The sequence below is a fragment of the Wasmannia auropunctata genome, unplaced genomic scaffold (assembly GCF_000956235.1).
Source record: "Wasmannia auropunctata unplaced genomic scaffold, wasmannia.A_1.0 LD336076.1, whole genome shotgun sequence".
Lineage (NCBI taxonomy): Eukaryota > Metazoa > Arthropoda > Insecta > Hymenoptera > Formicidae > Wasmannia > Wasmannia auropunctata.
Genome location: NW_012026814.1, coordinates 796,772 through 820,410, shown reverse-complemented (window position 1 = coordinate 820,410; position 23,639 = coordinate 796,772). Strand labels below are relative to the sequence as shown.

Sequence of the window (23,639 nt, the reverse complement as noted above, 5' to 3'; positions counted from 1 at the left end):
TTTAAAATATTGCAATATTATAATATTTAAAAAGTTATGTCAAATGGTCTTGAAATTTTTTAGAAAAAGCAAATAATAATATATTACTGTATATAATTATAAAATATGCTGTATATAAACAAGAAAGCAGAATGACATTCAATAACAACAGGTATATAATATTTACTTTTATTGTTTTTAATAATTTTTATTCTCGTTATGCCTTAAAAAATAAATATTATGCATTTCTGTTTTATATCAAAGGCACTACACAAGTATATAAATATATACAATAAATGAATATATGTCTACAAAAGATTACTTAGTCTAATAGTTCTTATTTTTACATTTTCTAATGTCCAACAAGAAATATAAAATTTGATTTATCTTCGGTGAATCCCGTGATTCAATTTATGTTGTTAATTTTTTTGTATCATTTACTCTTTTTATTTCTCAATCTAACAGATTTTCTCGCAACATTGCGTATATTATTCAAACAAATTACCTGCGACTGCTCCTTCTCACTTTGTGATTTTTCTTCATCCCGCATAGTTTCGCCGAAATTTTCGTTGTTAAATCCCTTAGCTTCGCTGAGACCAAGCCGGAGTGACTTCCTAGCAATCGTTCCCCTCTCTACAATTTTTTCTTCGTCACTCAACGCAAATGCCATTTCGCGCTCCCGTTTTCGAAGAGTCCAAGTTGCTATATCTTTATCCAGTATCTTATCCTTTATCTTCATATTTTCTTTTTCAGATTTTATGCTGCCAGCAGCGTATTCCGTCATCGTTTTATTTGATTGCTCGTGCTTTGGTCTCTCTGTAAAAACCAAAATTCTTCCATAAAATTTTCAGTCATTGTAATACAAAGAGGCAACTAAAAAAAAATAATTTTTATTTAGATTTTTTTACATATTAGAAATTATTTACCACAATCATCCTGAATATCAATACTGTCTTCTACAAAATCGACATCTTCTACAATCGAATCTACATTGTCATTGCATAATTCTTTCTGCCACCTGTCTCTAGGCTCAGAATATGCAACATGTCTGCCCGAGCTATATTTTGTGTCACTTCTACTCCTCTTTAAGTTCTCTAATCTAGCTTGTTCTCCATTTTCTGTTTCCATGTTGTCAAGTTCAGAAACTGACTCTTTGATGTCCATATCCATTTCATTGTCCGAACTATATTTTGTGTCACTTCTACTCCTCTTTAAGTTCTTTAATCTAGTTTGTACTCCATCTTCTGTTTCCATGTTGTCAAGTTCAGAAACTGACTCTTTGATGGCCATATCCATTTCATTGTCCAGAAAATCACACTGTTTTGATCGATTAATAGAAGTTATTTCTTCATGGATTAAAACATTTTCGAAAGATGGTTCCTTGATCTTTATATTTTTCGAATTTATAATAGGATCAAATGAATCTGAACTAGTTTCATTTTGACAGTTTGAGGTATAATGATTGGAAGCACACTGGTCGATGGAATCGTTAGAGGAAGCTAATTCGACAGACAGAAAATTCATAGGATTTTCGCTAAAATACGATTGCAAGGGAGAAGAGCTTGAATCTGAGTCTTCGATACAATTGGCAGAAGAATTCAGCAACGCAAAATTATTTCTCTGGCAATCTTTGATAGTTGAATCGTTGTCTGCAACACGATCATTAAGTGGTGCATCAAAATTTTTTTCATTTAATATGTTGCGTCTAACACACATTTTTTGTGGATCACTGTCATGTTTTACTCTTGCAATTAATTGATCAAAACTATCCTTGTTCGTAGTCACTAAAAATAAGAAAAAAAAAGAAAAATTAAGAGAGTTTATTTATACCAATCTGCAAATAATACTTGAGAATACTTACAATATTTTTTCCTCTGTTGCTCTATAACATTATGTTCTGTATTTCTGTTGACATTCAGTCTCTGTAAAAATTCAATATATTAAAATCTAGAAAAGTTCCAAGATATATCAAATGTCAAGAACTGATAATATAATAGATTTACATTTAACGGTTTTTGTACTTTCTTCTCCAAATTCTCTTCTTCTTCACATTGCTTAATTAATTCCGATACAGGTCTTGGATACGTCTTATCACATTCTGCATTAAAAAGAACTGTGTATCTCTGTAGTCTATTCTCTAATACTTTTCTGTCTCCTTGAGATGATAAGCCCAATTCCTTTAATCTCTTTCGTATGACATTATCTTTCATTAAACTTAACACTAACTTTGGCAATGGTTTGCGTTTTGGTTCGCTTCTGGAAATAAGCGAAGCTATTTAGAGAAAATATTTCAGAAACTATTAAGATATTCCAGATATATACAGATATATATAGATTATAGTAATTTTTCTCTAAGCTGGAGAGAATAATACAAATAAATGCTTACTTTTTAGGACAATCCTTTGTGTTCGCCCTCTTTAAACAATCATCCAAATGCCTATTTATATTATTTTCAGACACCTCCACTTTGCACACTGGGCATGTAACTACTCGACGATCTTCCTCCTTTTGAAGACCCTTTCTACTCTTTGGCGTAAACATGGAAGGTATCCTGAGATCTGTACTGGTGCTAGGAGTAGATACATCTTGCTGATGATCTTTTCGTCTACGCGGTGTGGTATTACCAGCTGCGAGTGTCGGACTGTCAGAACTTTTGTGAGATACCTCGGCCGTCACATCGGAAACATCTTGCTCCTTCTTGCACGCAAAATTGTTTGTGGAGCAGATCATTCCAGAATTGTCATTCTTGGCGGTCAATTTTTCACGATGAAACTTCTTGTCGTGTTTCTCTTTAAAATTCAAATAATGCATGATAATCTCATCCAAGAGCTTGTTCTTTCTCAAGTCCTTCTCGAAGGTTTCCTCGGAACAAATTGGACATTGGGTCTTGTAATGCAGATACTTCCTAATGCACAAGGAACAATCTAGAAAATACAAGATACAGGATATATGTACGTGTGCAAGTGTACAGTGTGAATACACAGTGTGCAACGAGATTTTATTATAGCATTACTCACAACTGTGGGAGCAGGAGGTTATCACACAAGTGTCCATGTACTCGTAGCATATCCCGCATTGCAATAACTCATCGATACGCTGCAATGACAAGAAAAAAAAAACTACACCGTCTATTTCACCCTTTATCATCTTTTTCTAAACAAAAATCACGCGTTTCCGATACCTTCAACTCCACATACTCTGTCGACCACATTGTCAATCGTAGACTTCGAGAGTAAACTAGGACAAATAATTCAATGCCATCGAGAACCGCACCATTAACTTCTACAGTACCGAACCGCGATTTAATGCGGTTTTAATAGAAAAAAAGTGAAATTATTGGTTGGAGTAACAGCAGGCTTCCATTGCGTGGAAGTGTTTTACAAACAACGCCGGAAAGTCTATTCCGCCTCCTGACGAAGTGGCTATAAACTACATAGCAACGTTCACTTTTCTGCACCGCCGGTATACAATTTGTGGTGCGTGTCCGTGCTACATTCACCTTATTTCAACTTAAATATAACAATAATAAATATTTTAATATTCAATGTAATAATAATAAATATATAATTATTTATTATTATTATATTTTTAACAATTTTTTGTTTATTATCTAATTAATTGTCTTTTTATAGATAATTGTGTTACTATCATAATATTATCAAAATTTTATACATGTCATAGAGCATTATGAGACAAATATATTTTATTTTTTATTTCTATTTTTAATTTCTAAATTTTATATTTATATTTTTTAATACGTATAAATACATAGTGCATAGAATGGATGCGTTCAGAAAATTAAGCGCTCAATGAGCGCTCAATGAGTAATTTTTTAATACAATTGGTTCTTGTCTTTAGTTTTCTGCTGGATTTAAATGTACGTACATTTAAACATTACAAACCAATTGTAATATCAAATCATGGAGCGGCTTTGTTTTCTGAATGAAGCAGCCAATAAAAAATATGGCTAATATGGTCGATTTGGAGATATTCAAGCATTGAAAAAGCATTGAAAAAAGAGAGAATGAAGATATTAGGTCTGTTCGCGTTGCTTGAAATTCTCAAAAACTTTTGCAGTACATGCAATGCAAACAGAATTATAGTTTAAAAAAAAAACATTCGTTTTTTGAATAATTTTAAGGTATTTATTCGATATTATATTTATACTATTCTCTATTCAATACTTTGTTTTGTTTCAAATTCAAAAAAAATATCGAATAGTCGATAATATCGAATATCGATATCCATCTCTCGACTATGGTCTGTGCGGGGGTACATAACCTATAACCCCTTTGGTGCCGAGAATCCGGGATTGGAATTCAGAGGCCAGGGCCGACGAAAAGAGAAGGAGGAAGGCGGGTATTCGACTGGAGGCGTTTCGGATCGAATTCACTTTGTCGAAGTAATTTCTGACCGAATAATGGGCATCGCGCGGTTAGTACATTCGCTGAGGAGTAGAGAGGACACGCTGTCACGGTATTCGCATGCTGCGCTGCTCGACGAGCCGAAATCGAATCACGACGAGAGGTTATATCTTGCAGATTCGCCGTCAAGGCCACCCTCGTAGGCGGTGTCGTTTATTACAGCGTTCAGCAGGGCCTGTGGTCCAAGTCTGAGGACAGCGTGCAGTTGTACGGAAGATTCTACAATAATGTCGCGCCTTACGTCAAGGACAATATCCCCAAGGAGGTTGACAATATCGTCAATGAGGTAGGTTCATTTCATTTGACATATAGTTTCACAGCACTTTTAACGTCAAATGTAACCGTTCGATTTTGATGTCCAACATTAAGATCCGATCACAATCATCCAGAACAAATGATCGATTTTTCTAATATCAAAGATTGGACAGTCATACAGTGTTTTCTTTATTTGTATGTGTGACACGATATTATCAGCTTTCTGTTTTGCATCATTTTAATTTCTCTGTTTCAACATTTTTGTTGAATTCACTTAAAAAGAGCTTATTAAATTGCCACGTAGCTACCACCATTGCCAAGTACCAGTGACCTCTCCAACTCCGTCAAGTCGTCATGGAATAAGGGAGTTATAGCGAGCATGAAATTCCTGTCCGAGACTCCGACCCATGTGACCAACGGTGTGCAGAGTATTTCTGAGACTCTGCGGGGTTACATAGAGCAACAGAGCGTGTCTGAGAAAAGTCAATAGCGTTTTCTAATCTTGTATTGTGGATTTTAGGAAAACTTGACATCATTTAGTATCATTTAGCATTGTTATTAGTTTCAGATCTCCCGCATGTTAATTTGTACAGTCTATACACTGTTAACGGCTCTTTATTGAGTTTTTATTATTAATTTATTATATGTCCAATAAATATTTTCCTACGAAACGATTATCAGTTCTTGCATCAATGATTTTAAAAAATATATATACTAACAAACAGTCAGTATTATGAAATATTAATTCGGCTACTTAAATAATATCAATTTGCAACTACAATAATGTCATTTCGAATTATTTACTACATTACTTTATGAGTAATAATTTCGACACAAGAAGATAATTAAGGCACAATCCACAGGATTATGTACATATATGTTTATTCCCTCTCAAATGTTATACAAACTGTTCGCCAACTGCGAATCTCGCTCGACATTTACACGCTTACATGAACGTATATATATTAACATTTAACTTGTGTTAACGTTAATTCACATTAACAAAGTATTTCGATTCCCTGAAATTCAAAGCGATACTGACACGGCTGATTTTCCATGCTATGATCAGACAGATACAAAGAGAAAAGTAAAAAAGATCCGAAAGTTGAGAATGCAACTGAATGTGAAAGTTCCGTCATGAGTCGCAGTACGTACTGGTCCCCAAAATAGTGATAGTATCGTGTAACTACGTTACAACAATACTTTGATCGTAGGTAATGCAATCATAGCGAACGTATCGTGTCTGGTATAAGAGGAACGATAAGATGAAACGTGCGATAACGAGTCGGAGACGTACTCGCGAAAGCCCGCGTACGTTAGAATCTTAAATGCCGATACAAGAAATCTCATAGCGTTAAAAATAAACTTTTTTTTCCCTTTTGTTTTTAACAACGATATATAGTAATATCTCTGAGGTCATCTAATATTTCAGCGTACGAGAAAAATCGAGCTTCCTCGATCCTTTAACCGATCGGTTTACGCGGGTCCTGCCCGTTCTTCATTCTCAAAAATGGACCCCCGTCCCAGCTCGTTAACATCTTTCATAGCTTTCGCAATCGTGAATTTATCCCGGCTTTCTTTCTCTGAACCAAATTTACAATTTTCTTGTGCCTTATTAGAAAAAAGGATCATAATCATCGATTAAAGGATCAAGGATCGAGCGGTGCAAACGCTGCCGCGTAAAGTTTAAATTCTTCAATTTTAAAAACTTGTTTAAGTACGCTTATGTATATAATATATACCTATCTCCCATATATATATGTATCTGTATAATTGTAATCTTCTTTTTTTTTTCCTTGTAAATTTAACGGGTGACTGTGGACCAAGGTCCACTAGTACGGCGGACAGCTCGCAAAGTACGGCTCACTTTCTGGGCTGCTGAATGATAATGGGACGCGAACAATGCGCCGGCCGTGCGTCGTGCGTCGGTGCAGGCTTCTCGTGGAAGTGTTGCACCGCTTCCGGCGGGAAATCTGCGTTGCCTTTGGCCGGGGCGCCGCTGATCATTATCGTCTTCGGCGGACTGCAAACATCAGAATTTCTCTTCTCATTTTCTATGTACGACTGAGGATAGGATAACACTGTATTATGGATAACTTTGCGTTGCTTTTGACAATTGTACGTATATTATATGAAAAGTGCATTCGAAAATGTTAATAGTAATTGAAAATAATTCTGGAGCAACCGATATATACTGATTTGTGATATACTTTTATATATATATATAATCTTTTTTTTTCAAATATTTATATATATTTATATATATATTTGAAAAAAAAGATTGGGGACACACTATTTTGTCTCTTCGATATTTTTGTCGCAAACAACACCGATATAGCGATGCACTGATATCTGCGACGATTTAATACCGGATGACTAAAGGTATCATGCTTTGCTAAGCAAACATTTTACGAATGATATGATATATCGTTATCAGTTGCAAACAGTGATTGATGTCACCGAATTAGAAAATTATCTCGAAAACATATGTTACATGTTTCTCAACTCAGAAATGGAAGGAAATGATTTTTATTTGCCGTTACAAGCTCAGAGGAATATTTTGAGATTTCGCACTGCGTGTGGTTAGAGTCGTCAAATTATACTTAAATTCGTCTATCTTCGTCTGGCGCTTCGTATAAATATATTTTCGACTCTCTCTGTGTAAATGTTTTTTCAGATGTTACTCACGTTTATTTTCGATTGCGCAACACTGGTGTTATGTAAATGCGAAGCGCCGATAATTATGCTTATCGTCAGAAATTGGCGTCGTGCAGGAATGGATTAAGCGACTCAGAGTCGCGCTAAATTTTTTATGTCTTGCAATTCTTTCACTTCGTATCTAAGAATATAAAAAAAAGAGAGAAAAAACAGACGATGTACTTATACGTCTGATATATCGCGAGCCGGATTGTACGTAGGTAGGATCGGTTTCGTAACTGCGGAGGCCCAGGGGGAATAATTATGTAAATTATTAGAAATATAAGCAACAACTTAATACATAGTTTTAAAGAATTTATAGAGGCAATAAAAGATCATGATTATATAAAAAGAAATATGTGTTATTTATCAATCGTTTCAAATAATTATTTTATCGATTGATATAGATTGATCTGAGAATATCGAATTGATTGATTCTTAGGCTTATTGATTAAAGAGAAAAATAATCCAGAAGCAAAGATCGATTAATATTTTCACTGTCGCTGAAGTGACAGACAGTAAAAATTTAACAATAATCGTATAAAATAAATAAACTACATCTATCGTGGGAATATCAGAATTAAATACGCCTACATATGTATTGATCATGAGTATCAGATTGCCGAAGAGTTCAATCCGCGGACGTCGTTTAAATCTTTCCATTCATGTCCGACCCGTCCTCGCCATGTGCCATCTCTTCAAACCGATCCTACGTGCGGCGAGCCGCCGTCTGCGGCCGTTTCTGCGTGTTTTCGACGCCGCCGCGAGAACGAGAGAAACCGCGGATCACCCAATCGGGACGAAGGCTTTTTAGCACGTCACGGATCTCGTCGCGGCATATCGAGATCGCGGATCTACCTCACCTGCTGGACGGCCTGCTCTCCTCGACGTCTTTGCTGGACGGCTTCGTCTCGCGCTCGTCCTTCGGCGTCTTGTGCTGCGTTATCCTCATGCCGCCCGCCTTGACTGAAAAAAAAAGTGGCAAAAGTCGCGCGAGAGACGCGCGGCGCGGCATTAGGAAACTTGGGAATAAGTAACGGAAGAGCTCGGGCGAAAGGCCGCCGACCTTGGAAATCGCGATCGACAGGTGGCACGTCGCAGCCCCGTGTCGGGCCGCGTACGCGGCCCTAATCCCGTCTTCCCGCGTAGTTTCCGCAGGGCGGGGACGAGGGAGATCTCGTGCTAACCTGCCGGGGGATGACCGCCCTTCAGCCTGCACTCGTCCGCGCCGCTTGACATCCCGCTGTCCTCGTGTCGATCAGAGCCTCGATCGAATTCCCGTCGCAATATGCTACCGAGTACCGCTCAATTGTGTTGACACTGCAACGCCAACGCTGAAGTCGCTGAACGCGCACTAACGTGGCTCTCCTCTCACGACTCGCACTCTCTCTCGCCCGATAGCGGCATTCAACTCCGAAGTTCCGACGCGACGCCGTCGTGCGCGTCGCGCTGCCGAATGCGAAATGATGGGAGGGGAGATGAAGGGGTTGCCACATATACGTGCCGTTTATATGCTCTCGCGGTCTCTGCCTTCCTTGTCTCGAATACATACGCACGACGGCGAGCATATGCGCGGCAGTAACGATCTACGTTAATAAGAAATATAGGGCAAAATTAAGTGCAATTCGCACTTAATTTTCTTGAATATTATTTTTATGTGTATGTTTAATCTATATGTATATTTATTATTAAAATTACAAAACATTTTGTCAGGGTACTGAAATATTTGTGCTCTTTATATCTTTACATTACAAAATATGAATTTAATAGTTTTATATTTTAACATTTATATTTAATAACTAATTTATATTTTTACATCACAAAATATGAATTTAATAATTTCTGAGTTCTTTTATAATTGTAACGTCTTACTGTTAGAAATTTAGATATTTGATTAATTTCGATTACAAAACTGAAAGTCAAATTATTAATATTATTTATCAGATATTGATTACCACGACAAATGGATGTTGCAACGTTTTAAGAGTGTAAAATAGTAATGGAAGCGTTATATAAATCTTCTCTCTTTTACATGATGATTTATTATAAATTACACAAATAGAAATTATTTCGTTTTATTGCATAAACGATTAATCTGCACATACAATGTATATATTTAATAATTAAATCTAGGAGGAGGTGCTCGATGCTCCTGCTAATTTCTCATCGCAATACGCATAATGCAAATCCTTGGAATCTTCGTCCGAGATGTGCACCCATCCGGTTGACTTCATGTGATACACTGTAAAGTAAAATGTATATCTAAGGCATTGCAGTATTGTATAAAATCACGCTACAATACCTCTTATATGGATATTTCGTAACCGACCTCTTATGATACCGCCAGAATAGGCGTCTCTATGTGTGGCGTGGTAAATCGATCTTCTTCCAAGTTCATAGGCCTGTTCATCGGTCAAGTCCCATCGGTAACCGGAATCCAGTACACCGAACGCGAACACGGAGCCAGAACCGACGCTGAAAACCTTCCCCGGAGTACGAGTGCCCTCGGAATCGACGTAGTAAAGTCCAGGACCGCGCTTGTCCCATCCAGCCAGCATCATACCTGCGAGATTGCCATATGTGAATCCTCACATATCCTATGCACATCTAAATGCTCAGTTGCAGAGTATCTTACCGATACTCAGTCCCATTCCTTTGAAATTGTAAATCATATTCGACAAGAGTTTACTCGCTGCCGCGATGGAGATGCGCTCTCTGTTTCTGAGTTCGTACATGCGGCACTGCCTCGCCAACACTCGATCCCAATAAACGCAATCGGCAGCGCCACCGGCCAGAGTACCAAGAAGATAATCATTAATCTCTACTATCTTCTTCATGGTGGACGAGCCTAAGGAACGAGATAAGAGTCAGTCGATTTTTGTCATAAATATATAAATAATTTAACAGTTGAGATATGCAATACGCCTTACCAATAAACTGTCCTCCAGTTGCACGCGAGTCCACCGCCAGAATGATGCCGCCCTGATACTGAAAGCCCAAAGTTGTGGTACCATGATCGAATTTGATCTTCAGACCTTTTCCAGTTTCATCAGTGCCTTGAGCTATACGACCAAGAGTTTCAGCTGGCTATACAAAGAGATACGTATAAAGAATTAAGGTAATTTTTAAACTCTTCAAGATTACAAGATATTTCACTTTAACATAGGAGCACTTAAGTATAAAATAAAATATAATTCTGTAGGAATCTGGCTTCTGTTATTAATTCAAAGAGAATGATTTTTATCCTAATTTCGCAGCAAAATAACCTAGAAATATGCAATATTTATATATTGAAAGAAAATCGTAAAAGATGTCAAAGAATTTAATTATTATCGATTAGTATATCGATTAATAACTGCAGCGACGTGATTAACAATTGTGCATGATAATTTGACGGATTGTAAATGTAATTTGAGTGTCGCGAAATACGTGTGATTGGCATGATGCTGCAAGTTTGAATCATGATCGCCGTTGCACACTTACGTTTATGAATGGCGGCACCGCCAGTTGCAGGTTGTTGGTGAAATTTCTGGTATACGTCTCGACCTGGCTCGTGATCTTTTCTTCTTCTCGCGAATAACCGAAATCGATGGAGGAGTTGATGCCACAAACGTCGGCGAGCGCCATTTTTACACGAGTGTTGACCGTCGACTGCTTGTCATCGTTTCGATTCGATTCGGTTCGCTTCCAGTAGAAGGCGCTTGCGCTCACGTCAGCGCGCGCTCAAGAATTAAATAGAATAGAATATCACACCTATTATAAGGCCACTTCGACCAACTCTGATTAATTTAATCGGACGATTAGTCCATTGGAATTGATCAATCGCATTTCTTGTTAAGCAAAATGACAAGTGTGATTGATCAATTCTAACGGACTAATCGTCCGATTAAATTAATCGGAGTTGATCAAAGTGGGCCTTAAAATGAGGGGTCCAGCTTATAATGCCAAACTGAGAAACCCCCCCATTCCAAAAAATATATAGAGTCAATTGCAGAAAAGAATAGCTTAATTGTTGTAAAGGTTCAAAATATTGTACAATTTATCGTTCTTAATTTAGTCCGCTAAAAATAATTAGTATAAAAGTCAATTTTTAATCGACATCAATTCAATCAATGATTTCTGACTGGATAATCTTTCTTTCTACATATATGTTAAACAACAGAAAGAAGATTAATTATTCTATTTATGTTAATAAAAGTAATACAAAGATTATACTTAATAAATTGATTGGAATTTAATTAAAGTTGTCCGAAATTGTAAAATTTTTAACAATGAGAACTATCAAAATAATTAAATTAATTTTTTATAATTTTTTATCAGGATTAAGACTGACATATTTATTACAATAAGTTATATTACAGAATTTTAAAAATGCTTATTAGCCTCAATAAGTCGATCATTAAATTGCTTGTCAGTTTAGTTTGCAACGTTATGTATTTCTTATAACATCAAATTGAGAGACTCTTCCTTCTTCCCATTCCGAAAAAAATATATAGAGTCAATTGCAGGAAAGAATAGTTTAATTGTTGTAAAAGTTCAAATTATTATACAATTCATCGTTCTTAATTTAGTCCGCTAGAAATAATTAGTAGAATCAATGTTAAACGACATCGATTCGATCAATGATTTCTGGATAATCTTTCTTTTTATATGTTAAACAACAGAAAGAAGATTAATTATTCTATTTATGTTAATAAAAATAATACAAAGATTACTTAATAAATTGATTGGAGTTTAATTAAAGTTGTCCAAAATCGTAAAATTTTTAACAATGAGAACTATCAAAGTAATCAAATTAATTTTTTATAATTTTTTATCAGGATTCTGACTGACATAATATTTTTCACAATAAATTACAGATTTTAATAAATGCTTATTAGCCTCAATAAATCGATCATTAAATTGCTTGTCAATTTAATTTGCAACGTTATTATGTATTTCGGATTCAATTTAGAGTTCTATTTCAAGACTGACAATTATATTCAAAACACTGTTTACTTGAACTGAAAGTTATAAGATTTGTACAAAATATTATTAAAGCACGAATTGTAAGATTCGTTTTGACTGTATTTGGCGTTTCTCATCTTATTTTTAGTTTAGACATAAAATTTAATTTTTCATATTTTAAAGATGTTTTTAACACATTTTACATAATTAGATACTATTTATACTGATGATATTATTATTATCTTACTGATGATATTATTATTATCTTATCCACAGGAAACAATTAATATTGATAAAGTTCGTAAAATCAAAAATAATCTAGCAAGTTACTATATCTTATATCATCAGTATGTATCTCCGAGGGTATAATCTGAGTTTGAAATGTTCCATTTGAAAGTTTGATTTTGTTATATTAAAACCGAAAATAAATTTAATAAAAATGCTTTTGCCAAAATGATTATAAAAGAATTTTTAAAAACGTTAAATATTTGGATGTAATTTTTTTATTATAATAATTGAATCGAACACATTTGAATTACTTAAAACATGTATGTAAATTAAAAAAGTATGCAGTCTAATTCTACTTACTATTATTTATACGTTAAAAAAGATGTTATCACAGTTTTCACAAGCTTCCAAGAATAAATCAGAGATAACAAAATAATACCAATGCGAGCCGACAAGAATGTTAGTGTGTATAATAATTTTTATTGTTACAATATCCAGCCATACGCAAACTGCACGTCGCACTTTTTGTGGTCTTAAAACACAGTTCTTTACATGTAGTCGAAATTCACTGTAACAAATTAAATTGACAAGCAATTTAATACTTTTGATACTAACAAGCATCTATAAATCCTCCTCAAACATGTAAAAAGAATTTATTGTGAAAAATATCATCTCAGTTACGATTCGAACTTGAATCTTGGTGCTTGGGCGTCCTACCATTCGACTACGAGGCATATTGAATTAGACCGTGTAACAAATAAATATATATATATATATTTCTTTTTTTTTTACTTGGTTACACGTCTAATTCAATATGCCTCGTAGTCGAATGGTCGAATATATATATATATAGTTTTTTATTTGATTTTATTATATGTTGTTATTTTATTTGGTTACTCAAATTGTGCATTTTGTGTGTGTGTAAAATACACGATTTAAGTAGCCAAATAAATTTATATATAATTATATACAATTTAATAACTTTTATTATTTTTTTATATGACTTTATATAATTTCATGTATAATCGTATTTGACATATATATAATTATATAAAATTGTTAAAAATTTTTTTTGTCTGTTTATATTTTGACAGCAAAGTGGATGTTTATAGTATATAATATTTAAATGTATAAAAATATTTATCCTTATAATATTAATTTAGATTTACTTTGTAATGATATATTTAATTAACTTTTATATATAAATAAGTCTCTCCATAGATTATCTATATAGAATGATAACGATATCTATTTATAAAATTCAAATCGACCTACATCATTTTCTTCCGTACGAGTATATTAAAGGTAAAAACAGATGTAATCAATATTATATTTGATTTCACTTGAAAATTCTTATATCGAATATATGATCAAATACTTCGTCCGATTATATATGTTATGTGATCATCTATATCAAGATATGATATTATCAAATTTTATATGCTTCCTTATATATACATATTTATGTATGTCACCATTATATTTAATAATTTTATTTTGGGAATACAATTATAAATCTTTACATTTTCAATATTTTTTCCTTACATTCAGTTTTTTACGATCGAAGGTAAAAAAGGTTCTCCGAGAATCGATAAGCTCGCGAGTTCAAAGAATAAGCGATCGTGAGACTCTGAAAGCTCCGCTTTTTTTTCGCCGTAGTCACGCGGATAGCTTCCATAAGGACTCGAATAAAAAAAAACAGCGTATTTTTATTACTGGCACCTGGAGCATCAAACGCTCGTCTCGAATACCAATCGTACGGCCGATACTCTTTTCGAGGGTCGTCCGCGAGAATTCGTCGACCACGAACGGCCCCGCGAACCAGACGGACGGCATACATATGTACATACGTGCCTCCATCGCGTTCGCGTTTTTCTTATTTGTATTCCGCGGGGGAGAAACGCGCGCGCGGTAGGGCCATCGTCGATGGGGAAATCATAAAAGAGCCGTGCAGATAAGGCACGCTCACCTTGGCGCATCACTCGAGCCGCCCTATAAAAGAGACGGACACACCTCGCGATCCGATCAAACCGTATCGAAATGTCGCGTCCGATCGTCGTTGCGCTCGCGGTTCTAGGCTTCCTGCAGGCGGCCACCGCCTTCGACCTGTCGCAGACGAAGAATGTCGTCTTTACCGAGGAGGATATCGTGCCCAAAACGGCGTTGGTGAGCTAATAATTTATTACATATATATTTCTCGAGTAATATTTTTGATGTTTTGTGCATGTGTACATATATCTCTAATTTTTTGTACGACACGTGTGATACGTATAATTATAAATAGAATTCTATCCTGAATTCTGATACGAATTACAAGTTTTTCTAAAATTAAATAAAAAATAATTCAAAGGAGGGCATTAAGAATCAACACCAGAATTCGTTGCGTAAAAATTTTCCATAAAAATTATATTCAGAATGTTGGCATAATTTACATTTGCTTACATATCTCTCGTATATTTTGGCCTTCTTCAGGCTTTTTTCAGCGATGAATACAATAATAAAATTACGCCGAAATCAAAATTATTCCGCTCCTAAACGTCACGATGTTCTGCAATGTTTAGGAGCGGAATAATTTTGATTTCAGAGTAACTTTATTATTGTATTCATCGCTGCAAAAAGCCTGAAGAAGGCCAAAATATACGAGAGATATGTAAGAAAATGTAAATTATGCCAACATTCTGAATATAATTTTTATGGAAAATTTTTACGCAACGAGTTCTGCGTGTTGACTCTTAATGCCCTTTTTTTTATTTATTTTTGTTTTAAATTAAATAATCTGATATATATGTTATTCTAAAATTAAATTTAATCTTCACTGAAAAAGTATAACGTACAAACTGTAAGATACACATTAAAAACTTTTATGTCAATTTCTTTGAAGTTAAAGTCCAGAAATTGATCTGGTAACAATGTGTATGAAAATAAGAATTCAAATCGATACATATCGTTTTCTTCTGTACAAAATATATTAAAAATAAATCTATTTTACTTTTAATATATTTTGTACAGAAGAAAACGACATGTATCAATTTAAATTCTTATTTTTATACACATTGTTATCAGTTCTTGTGACACGAGATCTAGGGAGGAATCTATAGATATGTATCCTATCTATAGTCTCTCTATAGAGAGACTTATTATATAAAAATTAATTAAATATTATATCGTTATAATCTAAATATTAATTATAATCTAATATGTAGATAAATATTTTTATATATTGTACATTTAAATATTGCTATATACATATATCCATTTGTTATATCCGTATACATGTTATGTATATCCATTTCCTATAAAAATATAAAAGAAAGTTTTGCTGCTGATGAGTATTGTTGGAAAAATTTCTTAGAAAAATCTATACCTTATTATATATTATGTTTGTACAGAAAAGTTTCGTGCCCGAAGCACATGCTGCCGCTGGATTCATCGGAAATCTTGAAGTTGGATCAAGATATCCCGACGAAATAGTCTTCCGCCGAGACATCGACGTTAACAATCCAACAAACGCTGTTCATTCAATTACCTTATCGGTGACTCTCCCTAATAGTAAGGAAACATTATCAAACGTCTATGTAACTTGGTTCCGATTGCCATGAACGTTGAGCGTATGCGCCAAAAAATTGAGGAAAATGATGCTCCTAAATGAGATAAAAGCATACAGTCAATTATTAATATAACATTTATTAATTTATTAGTCAAGTATACATAATTAAAGAACATTAAATACGGTTTCTGGTAAGCAATTAGTGATCTTAAATATTCTTCCTTGTGCAGGACAAACTATCCATTACTTTAGTGTGATAAACAGCAGCGGCAGCTACGCGGTAGTATGCGATCAACCGACGACGCTGGGATCAAGCAAAAGCACCGTCAATATTCGCCTCGCTGCCAACACGAAAGCCTACCTCACATTGGTCATAGCAGCGCATTAAATAATCGTATGCGAAAAAAGCAGCTTTTATCAAAACTCGCAGATTTGTAAAATAAAAGAAACAAAAAGAATTACATTTTTCTCTTTTCCATCTCCTTTTCATTTCCCGCGAGGTTTATTAAATATTATAAGTTTTTGTGTGTACTCCGATTGTGACTCTACATAAAATAAAAGAGTTTTAATAAGTCAGCAACAATATCATCGTATACCTATATACATAATTCGTGTCCGTGTTTGTATTATAAAACAATTTACCTTCATTTTTCTTCAACAATTTTTTTCTGATACTTCCAGTATGAATGTAAAAATAAATTCTCACTAATCAACTGTGTGTTAACGGCCCAATATTCGTAGGTGTGTAAATTAAAAATAGTCCACGAAAGAACAAGGTGTGATAAGTATTGCATAAGAAGCACGACATTGAAAAATCACTCACGCGATTCACGTATCCGCGCTTCGGAATCGTCACGCGTGACAAATGTAAATTTCATGAATGCCATTTTTGTGACGTTACACCATCGCAAAAACATTTTTCCGTGAACGCGATTCACGAAGTATTTCTTGCTGTGAAAAGGTATTAGAAACCGACATGTGTGGAATAAATATATTGTTTCGAGGGCATATGCGAACCAAACTAACTCCTTTCATGAATAAAAGAACATTTATCTCGGTAACATTTTTTGTGTGTAATTTAAGATTTGACGTTTAGAATTTAAGCGGCTTCAGAATTTAAGATGCACCTTGTATCGTTACGGACATTTTACACGCGCCTCGGAAATTCTTCTTCTAACGACGTCGTCAAAATTTTATTCTCCCCTTTGGTGAGGTTCGTAAACAGAGACAAGAGGATTGGATAAAATCACATTGCCAGAATCATATTCCAACATCCGGCCGAACCAGCTCTTAACGTGTCATAAAAATTATCCTCATTTTTTTTATTTGCTTCGTCAATATGCAAAACAGATATCTCGTCGCAGAATTAATCTTCATTCTCCCTTTTGCAGTTGGTAATTAAATATTGTTTAACTTTGATCTAAAAATCTATCGTAGAGTATAGGAAGATAAAAAATTACATTTTTTGACACTCCATATTTTTCGTCCGTATTATATGTAGCTCGTATGGCATATGATAATAGAAAACCGTGGCACACACACACAAACATACACACTAATAATTTGAAAAACAATAATTTTTCTACATTAAGCGTTTTAATATTGAAGTTTTTATTTAAGCCATAAATACGCGCGCACCTATGTCTTTCAACAATAATTCGAATTAGCGTTGACAAATTGTCACTGTCACTTATTTCTTCCAATCCTTCTTGTTACGTGGCTACACCTCGACTGGCTGATTGAAACAACAGCCTGCAGCTATACAGTCATTAATAATGCACCGCCAAAATGTCCAACGAACGGCAACTCTTTCTTCTCTCAGCGACGAAATTTTTTAGCAGCGCGAAGAGAATTCACGAAACCGTGCACTTGCTACGTGAAATTTTCAACAGCTTGACTCGTTTCTCTTTATTACGAGCCTAAGAATTTTTTTTTCTCATACACGGCTCTCCGTCTGCGAAGTTTTCAGCAGCACAAGAAAAAAAAACGAAACGATGTAAAAAAATACAGTTCTACTGGTCGGTGAACTTCGAATACTCGTTTTCGTGGGCATTCGCCATTATAATTTATACATGCCCTTCGTCGAATGACTAACACTTTGACGAGACGACCATAGCACATGTCTTTGCTGAAATATTTACGACGATGCAGTGTACCACGTTTGAATTTTAGTAGCATGCGTAATAATGTTCAAAAAATGGAGATGAATTGTTGATGAAAAATAACATCCCTCTATATTTATAATTAAAAATGCGGCATTAAATGGTAAACATTGTCTCACTCGTTAAACTGTGTTAAATATTTATTTGTAAAAAAAGGAATAAATTGAAATACGAGATGCAATGCACTTTAAATTTCAACGACTGGAAATAATGTACTTTTTTCACAATGATTATATTATTCTAAGAAATGTACAACTTTTATCTTTCAATGTATAATTTGCTAAATTTGTCAACCATTCAAAAGTGGATTAATTTTGTTAAATTAATTTTGTTAAACTGCGTCTAAAAATATATTAAACAAATGATAAAAATTGTATATATTAATGAGAAAAAAATAGATAAAAGAACTGTGAATGCGGAACTATTACTCATGGCGAAATTTAAATTTTCATTCTTCTGTTTGTAGTTTACCATAATTTAAGAATTATTTAAATTGGACAAAAAACTTATCATGAAATTGAAAAAATTTATAATTTATACAACATTCCTTTTCGTCGAATAAACACTTAATTTGACAAGATAATAATAGCGCATGTTCTTTTTGGTTACTTCAATACTTACAACGCGCGACGGTGTGGATACGTAAATTGAGGAAATTCGTTTGAAGCATTGCGTGACAATAATGTTCAGAAAGTGGGGATCATATCGTTGAAGTAACATCAATAATCTTTTAACCAAAGATGAAAAACGACATTTCTTGACACTGTATTGCATTTTACATAATCCGTACACTATATTATCTTGATAAAAGAAAAAGAAATTGTAGCACTGATATTCGAAAAGCATAGCATTCCAAATGTCTTTAAATGTCTCGATCTTAAAGTTTCTTTATTTATTATAAATTTTCGCGCGCGTATAATAATTTTTCACAATAACTTGTGTTAACAACGACAAATTGTCACCATCACGTATATCTATCTATCATTCTCGTTACGTGGTTACGTCTCGACTGCCTGGTGAAGACGATCAGCAGCTACAGCAGATTCATTAACAATGCACCGTCAAAGTGTCCGGTGAACGACAATTCTCTTCTTGTTCAGCGACGGAATTTTTTAGCAACATAAAAAGTATCATACAAGCTGTGCGCTTTCCACGGGTCTTCTGAAATTTTCAACGATTGGCTCATTTCGTCTCCTACAGGCGTAAAAAATTTTTCTCCTCTACACACGCGTTCACGCGACCCTTCAATTACGAGGCTCTCCGCAAGATGGAAAAAAAATACGAAACAATATAAAACGTTCGTTATTTCGATCGATCAACGAACTTTGCATGCTCGTTTTTGCGGGCTCCCCATTATAATTTATACAACACACCCTTTCGTCGAATGAACAGTTTGACAGACGATAATAACGCATGTTCTTTCTCATTGAGATATTCATGACGCGCGATGGTGCAATGTATCACGTTTGAGAAATGTCGTTACAAGCATGCGTGACAATAATGTTCAGAAAGTGGGGATGATATCGTTGACGAAACAAGATCAGTAATCTTTTAACCAACCGTCCAAGCGGATATAACGGTGTTCCGTTTTATTATTAGTTAAATATTTTAACGAAACTAGCTTGAATTTAAAATAATATCTTTATTATAATTTAAGATTAATGTATTAAATGCTTGCTAATAAGGAAGAAAAGGGTATATTGGAAAGCAAGAAATGCAATAAGACATTTTAAATTTCGACGCTTCAAACAACTGATGTCTTATTGATCACATTATAAATAATACTTTTGTATGTCATCATCAAATCAATTTGCTCGTGTTGCGCCTGCAACATAATAATTAGAAAATAAATACATTATTTTTATTTTAGCGTCAAAATTCACGAAATGTTTCATTGTATTCTGCGTTTCAATATTTCTTTCTTTCATGTATTCAATAGATTTTTAAGTCGATCACGAGTTCTTATGAAAAGTGATATAAAAATATGTGATCAATTAATTTTAATTTAAAAAATTAAATGCTTTTCAACTGAAAGTATAATTGTGTATATATTGCCTTTAATTTTCAGAAGTCTTACAATACGTAAAGCTAATAAGTAAAGTTGTAAAAAATGGGTTGCGTTTTATAATATAAAATATATTACTTATAATATTTTAATATGTAAAATTATGGAAAAACACAGTTTTATAGTATAAATTGATATTTAAATAAATGATTCTTATGTATTTACATTATTGATTTTATAGATTTAGAATGGGCGATTGGTCTGAACCGTCGCATGTTGAAAATTATCGGTTTATGGCCGGAAGAGAGCAAAGATCAGCGTGAAGAAATATTGTCGAAGCTTCGGTTGCTATTAAATGTCATTATGCTGATTTTCGTATTAACCATTCCGGCCTTAATGGCACTGATAAAAGTATGGGGAGATATGGTACTGGTGATAGATAATTTAAAATATACTCTACCTCTTTTGATAACGGTATTGAAAGTCTTCATCATGTGGTACAAGAAAAGAGGTATTTTATTATTAACCAATCTATTTAATTCAGATTTTTTAAAACTTCTCTCTCCTTTATTATTTCATTATATGCAAATGTTTTTACTACTTTTTGAGAAACTACAAATTTAAAAAAATGTATTATTAATGCCCGCAAATTAAGCTAAAAATGCAATATCAAGACAATGTTACAAGAAAATAATGCTCTCACACGTGTGTATTTTGAAAATATAAATTACTTTTCTAGTTTTATCGCCGATGATTGACATGATGGTGAAAGATTGGTTGAGAGCGAAAATGGAAGAGGAGCGAATTGTCATGTTAAAACAAGCCAGAATCACTCGCTTTCTTTCCATATGTGGAGCAGTCATGATATTTTTGATATTGCTAATAACATTCTGCTCATTGTGTTTTGGCCGGCAATTCAGACATTTGACAAATCTCACTGATCCGATTGGGAAGCCTGGAATGCCAATCCAAACATACTATCTGCATGATATATCCAGCAGCCCGAATTTCGAATTAACATATTTGATGCAAGTAATCGGAGTGACTGCATCCGGCTTTTCTTACACCGCAGTCGACAACTTTCTTGGACTTCTCATCTTACATATATGCGGTCAGATGGAGAATTTGCATTTGCGACTAGTGAATTTAGAAAAGGACATGAACTTCAAAACGATTTTAAAATACAACGTAAAAGATCACATTCGTTTGATCAGGTTCTGAGTCGAAAACGTTTATAAATCATGTACAAACATAGATCTATCAGGCTTAATCTTCTCTCTAAAGAAATTTGTTAAAGAATTGTTTTTACTAAAGATTGATTTTGTAAAAATAAAATGCAATTTTAATTTATATTACTCTTGTGAAAAAAATATTGGATTAATGAATAAACTATTGGACCATGTTATAGTATGTAATACTGGATTTGAATAGTTTTCTAATAATTTTCAATAGTTTTTTTATAAGTCCAATAGTATTTTTCCATCAGAATATAACAAAAATTTCTTAGGAGAATAAGCCATTTAAAATTTAGAATTAAATACCTTTGAATGAACAATTTAAAATTCGTTATAACTTTATAGAAAATATATCAACGTTTTACATAACATGTAAAAGTCACGCATTATTCTTTATTTTACATTATATTTCATTTGCAGGTCTATAGAAATCATTGATAATACATTTAATTTAATGCTGCTCGGTTTTTTATTCTGTTTTGGGATATTATTTTGTTGTCACGGATTTCTCATAATTAATGTAAGTAAAAGTAATTGTCAACATCATTTTAAAGTAAATATCGCTAATTATTAAATAATACAATTGACAAGTTGCAAGAGATATTTATCCAAATGTATCAATGATTAAAAGTCATCTTTCATAGATGGTTAACCATTTTGTCATCATTTGCAATAACTTTCAAAACGATAAAATGATACAATGTCAATTATAATGTATATAATTAACATAATTCAGGTTGTTAATCAAGGTGGTCACTTGTCAATTGTGGAATTGGTTTGGTATATTTGCGAAAGTGGAACCGTTTTAATGCACACGTGTCTTTATTGTGTGGTCGGTGAACTTCTCGTAACTCAAGTGAGTATAATGATTTTTTTAAATAATAATAAGTACAAAGACGAATATCCTAATTCTGCAACTTAAACTATTTTTATAATTTTAATTCTAAACGAAAGTTACTTAACAACAGTCACATAATTTTCAAAAGATATAAATTTTATTTAATATATGATATTAAAGCCGTGTAATAAATTACCGCAAATTTAAGTCTTTATACTTGCAGTAAAATCGTACTCTCTTTTTCTCTCTCTCTTTTTCTAATTATAAATCAATAGATTTAATTCTCAATAAATCAAATGCTTTTCTGAATAAAATAACATATTTTAAATAATTAATCTTATTTTTTCTCTTCCATTCGAGAAATTAATACCTCAAAAATTAATATATAAAACAAAATAAATATTTTTTAGTCTGAAAAAATACATCGCGCTGCGTATGAGTACGTATGGTACACTTTGGAGCCGAAGATAGCAAGAAACTTGACATTAATTATGGTCCGTACAAAGAAACCACCCAATATTACAGCGGGGAAAATATTTCCGATGACAATGTCCATGTTTTGCAATGTGAGTTATGTGAATTTAAAATATACAATAATCTTTTCCTTATTTTATCCGAATCAAATAATATTTTTGAAACGTTTCTCTCTCTCTCTCTCTCTCTCTTTGCATGTATTTTAATTCTTCAAAGATATATTTTTACCAAATTTTTAATATTTTAAACTTTTAATATATTAAAAGATCAAATGTTTCAGTTGTTAAAAACGTCAGCAGGCTACATATCCGTGTTACTTGCCAATCAAAATTAACGATGACATCATTGAAGGATAAATTAGTAGTCGCTTATTTAGTATATATGCGTGTACTTCTATAATGTGAAATTAAAAATAGTCTGTTTATATAAATATGCTATGCAAAATTTTTCAACATAATTATACATAATACATTCAAAATTATTTATAATATTAGAAATATATTTTCTTATATATCAGGACGCTACTTTAACATTGCATTTTGATTACGTATATTTTGCTTGAATCCAAGTAACAATTTTCAATTATCGATCATATGAAATAAATAATAATGAAATAAAGAAAATAATTATATTGTAAGACATATGTGTGAAAATACATAAAAACACATTAAAACGGAGTAATTATGGCTTACAAACAAAGTGCCAGAAAGATCTTATGGTAGTGCCCAGCAGCGTCCTGATTTTTCTTGTGTAGTTGTCTACAGTTAAAATAATTATTACGTCCTGCGAATTTTACGATTCGTTTCTTTCATGGAAAATGTCAACGGACAAAGAAATAACAATAAACA

At 33.4% G+C, this 23,639-nt stretch overlaps 7 protein-coding genes across 8 annotated transcripts; 3 read left to right on the top strand and 4 right to left on the bottom strand.

Moving 5' to 3' along the window:
- Window positions 1–41: 41 nt before the first annotated feature.
- LOC105449172 (E3 ubiquitin-protein ligase RAD18-like) lies at window positions 42–3,393 on the bottom strand. The gene is made up of 7 exons (XM_011688175.1): window positions 3,161–3,393; window positions 2,997–3,075; window positions 2,366–2,903; window positions 1,983–2,235; window positions 1,841–1,901; window positions 906–1,763; window positions 42–795 (listed from the first exon to the last, which is right to left on the bottom strand). The coding sequence occupies exons 1-7, from the start codon at window positions 3,188–3,190 to the stop codon at window positions 413–415; spliced, it is 2,202 nt and encodes a 733-aa protein (XP_011686477.1). The 5' UTR covers window positions 3,191–3,393; the 3' UTR covers window positions 42–412.
- Window positions 3,394–4,233: 840 nt separating this feature from the next.
- Window positions 4,234–5,333, top strand: LOC105449170 (protein QIL1). Of its 2 annotated transcripts, none has more exons than XM_011688173.1 (3): window positions 4,234–4,455; window positions 4,521–4,689; window positions 4,963–5,333. In XM_011688173.1, the coding sequence occupies exons 1-3, from the start codon at window positions 4,400–4,402 to the stop codon at window positions 5,146–5,148; spliced, it is 411 nt and encodes a 136-aa protein (XP_011686475.1). In that variant the 5' UTR covers window positions 4,234–4,399; the 3' UTR covers window positions 5,149–5,333. The 2 variants fall into 2 exon arrangements, with proteins under 2 accessions (XP_011686475.1, XP_011686476.1); XM_011688174.1 differs by having other exon boundaries at window positions 4,238–4,413.
- A 190-nt stretch (window positions 5,334–5,523) lies between these two features.
- LOC105449169 (death-associated protein 1) lies at window positions 5,524–8,796 on the bottom strand. The gene is made up of 3 exons (XM_011688172.1): window positions 8,543–8,796; window positions 8,219–8,321; window positions 5,524–6,681 (listed from the first exon to the last, which is right to left on the bottom strand). Exons 1-3 carry the CDS (start codon window positions 8,592–8,594, stop codon window positions 6,522–6,524), a joined length of 315 nt encoding a protein of 104 aa, XP_011686474.1. The 5' UTR covers window positions 8,595–8,796; the 3' UTR covers window positions 5,524–6,521.
- Window positions 8,797–9,377: 581 nt separating this feature from the next.
- On the bottom strand, window positions 9,378–11,044 carry LOC105449168 (proteasome subunit beta type-5). The gene is made up of 5 exons (XM_011688171.1): window positions 10,839–11,044; window positions 10,286–10,442; window positions 9,991–10,203; window positions 9,685–9,918; window positions 9,378–9,597 (listed from the first exon to the last, which is right to left on the bottom strand). Exons 1-5 carry the CDS (start codon window positions 10,980–10,982, stop codon window positions 9,485–9,487), a joined length of 861 nt encoding a protein of 286 aa, XP_011686473.1. The 5' UTR covers window positions 10,983–11,044; the 3' UTR covers window positions 9,378–9,484.
- A 3,483-nt stretch (window positions 11,045–14,527) lies between these two features.
- Window positions 14,528–16,538, top strand: LOC105449166. Its single transcript, XM_011688169.1, has 3 exons — window positions 14,528–14,696; window positions 15,920–16,079; window positions 16,308–16,538. The coding sequence occupies exons 1-3, from the start codon at window positions 14,571–14,573 to the stop codon at window positions 16,463–16,465; spliced, it is 444 nt and encodes a 147-aa protein (XP_011686471.1). The 5' UTR covers window positions 14,528–14,570; the 3' UTR covers window positions 16,466–16,538.
- Window positions 16,090–19,244, bottom strand: LOC105449167. The gene is made up of 2 exons (XM_011688170.1): window positions 18,861–19,244; window positions 16,090–16,171 (listed from the first exon to the last, which is right to left on the bottom strand). The coding sequence occupies exons 1-2, from the start codon at window positions 19,083–19,085 to the stop codon at window positions 16,094–16,096; spliced, it is 303 nt and encodes a 100-aa protein (XP_011686472.1). The 5' UTR covers window positions 19,086–19,244; the 3' UTR covers window positions 16,090–16,093.
- A 1,105-nt stretch (window positions 19,245–20,349) lies between these two features.
- LOC105449480 (odorant receptor 43a-like) lies at window positions 20,350–23,639 on the top strand. The gene is made up of 7 exons (XM_011688737.1): window positions 20,350–20,353; window positions 20,486–20,755; window positions 20,984–21,458; window positions 21,900–21,999; window positions 22,216–22,335; window positions 22,728–22,883; window positions 23,072–23,639. The coding sequence occupies exons 1-7, from the start codon at window positions 20,350–20,352 to the stop codon at window positions 23,123–23,125; spliced, it is 1,179 nt and encodes a 392-aa protein (XP_011687039.1). The 3' UTR covers window positions 23,126–23,639.

What these genes read in the sequence shown, in the direction of transcription:
- LOC105449167 (XM_011688170.1), bottom strand. Translation starts at nt 19,085, where the DNA reads ATGCTTTTCGAATATCAGTGCTACAATTTCTTTTTCTTTTATCAAGAT. An exon ending in TATCCACACCGTCGCGCGTT is followed by an intron (nt 16,172 to 18,860) that starts GTAAGTATTGAA and finishes TATCTCATTTAG; the next exon opens with GAGCATCATTTTCCTCAATT.
- LOC105449172 (XM_011688175.1), bottom strand. Translation starts at nt 3,190, where the DNA reads ATGTGGTCGACAGAGTATGTGGAGTTGAAG. An exon ending in CAGAGTATGTGGAGTTGAAG is followed by an intron (nt 3,076 to 3,160) that starts GTATCGGAAACG and finishes TTGTCATTGCAG; the next exon opens with CGTATCGATGAGTTATTGCA. An exon ending in TGATATTCAGGATGATTGTG is followed by an intron (nt 796 to 905) that starts GTAAATAATTTC and finishes TGGTTTTTACAG; the next exon opens with AGAGACCAAAGCACGAGCAA.
- LOC105449170 (XM_011688173.1), top strand. Translation starts at nt 4,400, where the DNA reads ATGGGCATCGCGCGGTTAGTACATTCGCTGAGGAGTAGAGAGGACACG. An exon ending in AGAGAGGACACGCTGTCACG is followed by an intron (nt 4,456 to 4,520) that starts GTATTCGCATGC and finishes TATATCTTGCAG; the next exon opens with ATTCGCCGTCAAGGCCACCC. An exon ending in TTGACAATATCGTCAATGAG is followed by an intron (nt 4,690 to 4,962) that starts GTAGGTTCATTT and finishes ATTGCCACGTAG; the next exon opens with CTACCACCATTGCCAAGTAC.
- LOC105449166 (XM_011688169.1), top strand. Translation starts at nt 14,571, where the DNA reads ATGTCGCGTCCGATCGTCGTTGCGCTCGCGGTTCTAGGCTTCCTGCAG. An exon ending in TCGTGCCCAAAACGGCGTTG is followed by an intron (nt 14,697 to 15,919) that starts GTGAGCTAATAA and finishes ATGTTTGTACAG; the next exon opens with AAAAGTTTCGTGCCCGAAGC. An exon ending in ATCGGTGACTCTCCCTAATA is followed by an intron (nt 16,080 to 16,307) that starts GTAAGGAAACAT and finishes TTCCTTGTGCAG; the next exon opens with GACAAACTATCCATTACTTT.
- LOC105449480 (XM_011688737.1), top strand. An exon ending in GATCACATTCGTTTGATCAG is followed by an intron (nt 21,459 to 21,899) that starts GTTCTGAGTCGA and finishes TTTCATTTGCAG; the next exon opens with GTCTATAGAAATCATTGATA. An exon ending in GTGAACTTCTCGTAACTCAA is followed by an intron (nt 22,336 to 22,727) that starts GTGAGTATAATG and finishes AATATTTTTTAG; the next exon opens with TCTGAAAAAATACATCGCGC.
- LOC105449169 (XM_011688172.1), bottom strand. Translation starts at nt 8,594, where the DNA reads ATGTCAAGCGGCGCGGACGAGTGCAGGCTGAAGGGCGGTCATCCCCCG. An exon ending in GGGCGGTCATCCCCCGGCAG is followed by an intron (nt 8,322 to 8,542) that starts GTTAGCACGAGA and finishes TTTTTTTTTCAG; the next exon opens with TCAAGGCGGGCGGCATGAGG. An exon ending in GAGAGCAGGCCGTCCAGCAG is followed by an intron (nt 6,682 to 8,218) that starts GTGAGGTAGATC and finishes TGATGTTTGCAG; the next exon opens with TCCGCCGAAGACGATAATGA.
- LOC105449168 (XM_011688171.1), bottom strand. Translation starts at nt 10,982, where the DNA reads ATGGCGCTCGCCGACGTTTGTGGCATCAACTCCTCCATCGATTTCGGT. An exon ending in AACTGGAGGACAGTTTATTG is followed by an intron (nt 10,204 to 10,285) that starts GTAAGGCGTATT and finishes CTCGTTCCTTAG; the next exon opens with GCTCGTCCACCATGAAGAAG. An exon ending in AGGAATGGGACTGAGTATCG is followed by an intron (nt 9,919 to 9,990) that starts GTAAGATACTCT and finishes GCAATCTCGCAG; the next exon opens with GTATGATGCTGGCTGGATGG.